The 6,742-nt window shown below is 40.6% G+C and overlaps 1 protein-coding gene across 8 annotated transcripts in view; it reads right to left on the bottom strand.

The window, feature by feature from the left end:
- RUNX1T1 (RUNX1 partner transcriptional co-repressor 1) overlaps nt 1-6,742 on the bottom strand; it is a 151,362-nt gene that overhangs the window by 55,135 nt on the left and 89,485 nt on the right. For all 8 annotated transcript variants that reach the window (XM_028736535.2, XM_028736540.2, XM_028736536.2 and 5 more), the window contains 2 exons: nt 4,633-4,874; nt 3,384-3,473 (listed from right to left, as the gene is read on the bottom strand). In XM_028736535.2, the coding sequence (XP_028592368.1) occupies nt 3,384-3,473; nt 4,633-4,874 (332 nt within the window). The remainder of the gene's footprint in view (nt 1-3,383; nt 3,474-4,632; nt 4,875-6,742) is intronic.

The raw sequence follows: 6,742 nt of genomic DNA, 5'->3' as shown, positions 1-6,742 counted from the left end.
AAATCAGGTGAAATCCCATAGAAAATACAACTCCTATGGGCAAATCACAACTCCATGTACACGTTCAGGAGAATTCCCATCTTTATCGTTTTTTTCAGATGTTACAGAATTGATCCTGGGAACTGAAAACAGGTTCAGTGGCCCAAATTAAGATCTGAAGCAGAGGTATTTTCCAAGGAGAAAACCACAACTGGTAGCTTGGAAACAGAGAATTGGGCAAAGACAACTAATCTCATAAAAGTTACTGTAAAAAAGAAGAAGTAATGTGTGGGTATGAGGAAATTGTGTACGTATCAAGCCCACTCATTATTGTTTCAGGAGAATATTAGACAAAATATTAGGGTTAACAGAACACATGGAAATACAACCAAAGATTAAAGTGTGTGTTCCTTGATTCAGCAGTTACCATGCATGTAACAATCTCTTCCTTCTGGCCCTTTTCCAGACAGCTTTTTTAGAACAGGAAGGAGAGATGAAGAATGGAAACTCTGCATTTGTCATCTTGCTTTTTCTCCATCTTGCTTTCAATTTTATATTTATTTATATTTATTTTTTAATGCTGCCATGTGAAGTGCTTTGAGATTGGGAACCCACCTACCCAGAAAAGGTGGGATATACCGCTTTAAATAAACAAACAACCTCTCAACACAGAATTCCAAGCCACACATCTTTGCGGAAGATCTGCCTTCGCAGGTGAGCAGGGGGATGCTTTGGGATCAATCAAAGCAATCAAAGGGTCGTTTAAGGAGCTTTCACCTTGCTATCTTAACCCTACACATTTTCTTTCACTCCAAATCTTAATTCAAGAATGCTTTCATCAGGTGCCATGTTTTTCAACCAATAGGTGGTGTGGGGAACAAAGACATTCAAACAAGAGCTAATTTCATCAGAACTCTTACTTGAAGCTTTAGCTATAAAGAATTAAGAATATCAAAAGTAGGTAAGTGTGCGATTCTGTAAAGGTCCACTAAAATGTAAATCCCACTGAGCAAATGGGCTTTATACCCAAGAAAGTGGATATAGGATTCCAGCCAAAGTAAGAAAGAATGAATTTCACCAAGTGCTATTCCAGACCAACTGTTTAAGCAATCTAGAGGTTCAGCTAATTGTACCAGGTATTCTTTAATGGGGATTGTCTCTGACAAAAAAGCAGGTCAGAATTCTTACTATTTTTCACTGGTATTCCACCATGTGTACTCCATGGAGGATAAAAATTGCATCTACATTGAGCCTTAACTAATTAAATTGAGCTAAACTAAGCTAAATTACTGCTCTACAGGGAGGGGCAACTCAGTCTATCTACAATCTGCCACTTTTACAACTGTTCACTCATAAATCTATCTCATTTCTCCATTAATCTGAGATTATTATTATTTTAAACACATGAAAATTTGTACTTAAAACCTATTTTTAAACAATTTATCTCTCAAAATATGCATTTCTAAATGTATTCCTCCTTGAAATAAGCATTTAAAAATGAATTTTGATACATTTTTGAGCCATGAACTGCATCAGAAGATTTGGGAAGCATGAAAGTCGATGGGTAACATTGTGAATTACAGAGCGCATAAGTCTGCAACAGAATTTATGAAAATCGAATTCCTCAAACATTCCTATCTACAGATTCTAATGACTGACAACCTGGCCTCACCTGTTTAAGTGATGCTAGAATGATGAATGAATTTGTTAAGTTTTGGTTACTCCAACTTTAGTAGTGGAGAAGAACTGCATTATTTGTTTTCTGGTTTCCACTAGTTCTCTAATGGATATAGATGACAATCCAAAGGTCTCTACCAGTGAAGGGAGCTCAGGTTTAAATCCACTGTAATTTACAAATCCATATCCATTTGTATTGACCACTTTTCTTGGATGAAAGAAGGGAGGGTAGTTGACAGGCTCACAGATAAAATAGACCACTTACTGATATCAAACACCAGAGTCAACAGTAATGACAATCATTTTGGAGTACAACCCTATCCTTGACTTATGGCCAAAGCAGGGGTAGCCAATGTGGCAGCTTCTGGATGTTGTGGATTAGAACTCCTGCCATCCCTAAGCATTAGTCATGCTAGGGTGGGGCTGATGGCAGCAGGAGTCCCAAAAAATCCAGAGGGCACAATACTGGCTCCCCTGCTAAAAAGATGAAGATAGTATTGCTACAAAGTTCACTTGTACTGACAGAGCCCAAAGATATGTCAACATTGTGGATTTACACCACTGTCCCACCACGGTCGTGCTACTGTAACTACAAACTTGGTGTGAAACTGTCAATGTACAGTGGCAAAAATGGACAGATTTGGGGAGCGGTCAAATCTGCAACAACTATAAACTGACTGGGCTAATAACAAAAGAAGAATGACATGCTACTCATCCCCTCGGAACCCTGATGAGCACTCGGATTCAAGTTTCCAGATACAAATACCCAATGGGAACCTCAACTTCCCTGCTAAAACTGGGGGTACAAATACAAGACAAATACAGCACGGAGGAGACCAGGATCAGATGTGGGGTTTATTGTGTTAGTTTTACTGGTGCTGATGCTAGCACTTCTGTCCCGATTTCTCCTGGTTTCTAACATTTCTTTTACGCTGCAGTACTTGCTGCATCATGGAACTTTGGCTCTTTGATGGCTATATTGCCATATCATGCTAAATTTCAGACAGCAAGAAAGAACTGTATGCTGGGATACCACCCCAAATTTCGCCACCCCAAATTTTCTCACGTGAAATTACAGGGCAAAACTACTGTGATTGTCTGAGTCAACAGTGTTGCAAATGGATTCTCTCCCCCCCCCCCCCCGGGAAATAATTAACCTTGAGATTAGCACTGAACTTTCCCTAGATTCCACCGGACTTCCAGAAGTGGCTTTTCCACCATGAGAAGATCACATAAAATGCAGAAATCAACAGGTAAGGAAACATCAGGAAGGCAGAATAAAGTGCCATCGGAATGAAGTCTATGTCTCAAAGCATAAACCTACCCCCACCAAATTGGCCCAACTTGTCTCCCACACATCCTATATTTGCTAAAGACTTCTCCACCCTTCAATACAGGAAACATTTGTTGTGCAGAAAAGGGATTCTGCTGCCCCTGAACTCCCAAATCTTCCACCATGTACCAAGGGAAGTCAGTGTTGGATTATAAATGAATAGTACAAAGTACTGTGTATAAATTAGGGAGCTGATGGATTCCATGACTAGTTAGCAGTGGGAGAAAATAAAATAGTTACTCTGACAGAGTCTCACCCGCTTACACTAAGAAATGGAGCCCTTAAATGGTAGATTCGTTTTCCTCGCTCTTAAAAAGCAAAACTGTAACATACATCTGTGACCTAGCAACAATATGGTTTAAAACAGTTTCCAGATCAATGGTCTGTGCAATACCTTCAAAAATGGGATGACAAAAGGTCGCAGTGGGAAGTTAGTAGCTTCTTGTAGTTTGGAATGAAATTCTTCAATTGTCAAAGTAGAATTCTGTTGAATGGGGAAAGAAAAGAAAAAAACATCTGACTCAATAAGATGAATAACAGAAATGCTTGGCAACAGAGATTAGGCCTAAAGTACTTTCCACACAGTAACTTTCTTAATTGCTGTATGTTACTGCTGAATAACATTCATATTGTATAAACAACATTCAATTACACAATATAGGAAGTATCAACACTGTATCTGTTACAGTGCACAGCTGCTTTGCCACCGTACCTTTTCCACTGCCATTGTACACTATCTGTCCAAGTTTTAAGATTATACCAGGGTCCGGGATATTTGAGTAGTTTACTCTGAGGACAATGTCTAACTGACAATCAGTTTTGTGCCTCACACATAAGGAACAGAATAGGAAAAAGACATCTGGAAAAAGGAATAAGTGACCAAAGGTTCTGCATGGTCATAAAGGAAGCTGCCCTACACCAAGCCAAACACTGGCAACAGCCTGGTGAATCGTTCCAAAGATCCATCTAGTCCCATGATAGGAAACCTACAGCTCTCCAGATATTGTTGCTAAGGGGAGAAAGCACCCAAAAGCAGTCTGAGAAGGACTGAGCACACTTAATGGGCACCAGGTGTATGTGTGGGGGAAATGGAAAAAGTGAGAGTAGAGAGGGAGGGAATGGAGTATGCTGGAAAGGGGCTGAGTGGCTCTCTGAACAGGAGTATTCTGCACTGTAACATGTTTGTTTCACGTTCTGCTTTTCTAATTAATAACCTGTTGATGGTTCTATCCTTTCACAACAATTGCTAATTCTCCTCTAGAGCCATCTAAGCTGGCGATCGTCATCACATTTTGTGCCAGTAAATGCTAAATCGGAACAAACAGCAAGTTCTGGGGGGTTTCCAAGAGCGTTAACGAGCGGGTTTTCATGGAGAAAGCAATGGAGCCAAAAGAAAAGTGCCCAGACATGGATCAGAGAAGCACAGGCCTATACCTAGAAAGCACTGAGGAAAACTAGTGTGGATGAGACCATAGCTGATACTGTAAACACTTCCCTTGGGAGGTGGCTGGGATGGGAAGTGAAATGAGTAAATGTATCTAGACATGAATCCCTTTTCCGACTATATAGATAAATAGGAGAACTTCCAAGCAAAGGTCTGGAAAGACAAATAAAAATTAAAGCCGCTGTCATTATTTGCTTACCACAAGTCCTAGCACGAGGGTACGCACTCTCTCCCCAATCTCTGGTGAAATGTCATTGCCAAACTGCTGTAAGGTTGTGAGAAATCTCTTCAGTTTGCTAAGCTGTCTAGCTCCGCAAGCTGGTGGCAACTGCTGATTAGCCAAGGACGATGAGGAGGAAGATGATGGGCCGTTACTAAAGCCATTGGGTGGAGAAGGAGCCCCGTTTAGTGCTGTTGGTGAATGGCTTGTGCCATTGGTTACTAAAAAGGGAGGGGGAAGAAAAGAGATGAAATATTTTTATTTACTTATTCAGCTCAATACCTTTCTGTAACAGAACATATCCGAAGGCAGGCTTCAATGGAAACATCTGATGATGTGACGTAGCTTCTTGCCTACTGAACATTTCATAGGTCAACTGCCATAAACATTTTAGGTCCAGAGGAAGTATTAAGAACATCAGACCAATGGCTTCTCTAATCCAGCATCCTGTTCTCAGAGTGGCCAACCAGATGCCTGTGATCCCACCTGAGAGCAGGACCTGAGTGCAATCGCAGTCTCTCCCACTGTGATTCCCAGCAACAGGTGTCCAGAAGCATACTGTGCCTGACCATGGAGGTACAGAGTTCAGAGTCTTATCCTCCATATCCTCTTCTAAAGCCATCCAAGTACTGTTTCTTTATTGACCTACGGTCCTTACCTCCCTTCTGCCTAACTTGTCCCCCTGCTTTTTTTAAAAAAAACCTAGCATAAATTTATTTATTAATTAAACTTGTATACTACTTCATCTGAAGATCACAGGGTGGTTCCCAACACCTACTTTTTTTCTGCATATTTTCACGGAATTTTTCATTGTGGTTCCGAAATGAACATTTAAATCTTCAAATTAGTGGAATTTTAGAGTAAGTGTTGGGCTGAGCGGAATTTTTTCTTGTTTTTGATGTTGTTTTTTGTTACCGATAGTTACTGTTTGTATGTCTTGTGGGTTTGAAAAGGACAGGAGAAGAACTCTGCACCCCCCCCCCCAAATAATGTCCGTCTCAAATATTGGACCCATTCCCTTTTTACATTCTGTCTCAAGTTTTCATGAGAAAAGCCAAAAAGGCAACATTGCCTTTCTTGAGATTTTGAATGGCATTGGCTTTCTGGATCACAAGCTCCTTAAGGGAACAGCTATCTTATTCTATATATCCCTGAGCCAAAAAAAAAAAATCCCAGTTGAGCTAGTGATGATAATGGCTCTAGGAATGAACAGCTGGCTCTGGTGCAGGGTACCTTACCTGCTGTTCTGGCAACAAAACTTTACAGTGTTTAAATGATTACCTCTTTGTATAGGATAAAGTGGGCAGGTATTGTCTGATAGCAGAAGTGCAATACGTTATCTGTATAAGCACACTGGTGCTACTTTTAACTAAGTATTCCAAGAACAGAGGTAAAACAGATAGCTGTAAACAGTGCAACCACCCTGTGCCACAGACTAGCACAGAGATGGTTAACTTATAGCACTCCAGATGTTCCTGGACTATAAATCTCAGCATCCCTGGCCATTGGCTAAGCTGGCTGGGGATGACAGGTGTTGAAGTCCAACACTTGGGGAAGGCAAAGGTTAGTCACCCCTGGACTGGCACAATAGGAGAAAAAGTGCTACGTGATAAGCACTGTCATCATATGGCTATAGGACAGAAGTTCCCAACACTGCGCCCTTCAGATGTTTTAAACCAGAATTCCCACCAACCCTGACTTCACAGGGTGGTAGACAAAAAATATGGGGAGAACATGAGATTAGGATGGCTGAGGCAGGAGCTACCTCTATTAGAAATTCAGCCATCTCTTGGCTTCCCTAGATGGCAGTAGGAATAGGTTCCCATGATAATAAAATAAGAAAACCCAGTTTTAAACCTGGAAGTGACAAGGTTGGTTAGTGAGAGATGGGATGGGTGAATCTGTCAATTTCACGTTCTCCCTGCTTTTAATTTTTTCCATCTTGAATTCAGTTCTCTACATCAGCTTGTGATGTTTTTAAAGCGCTCATGAAAATTAATCAGCATTTTAGTGGAAACGTCCACTAGTATACAAATTTTGTATGACTTTTTGCCTACATGCACATTTTTGTGAAGCAGATTTTACCTAA

Source organism: Podarcis muralis, chromosome 8, assembly GCF_964188315.1.
Source record: "Podarcis muralis chromosome 8, rPodMur119.hap1.1, whole genome shotgun sequence".
In the NCBI taxonomy this organism is placed as follows: Eukaryota; Metazoa; Chordata; class Lepidosauria; order Squamata; family Lacertidae; genus Podarcis; species Podarcis muralis.
Note: the sequence above shows the minus strand (reverse complement) of the source record. Positions and strands in the feature narration are given on the sequence as shown.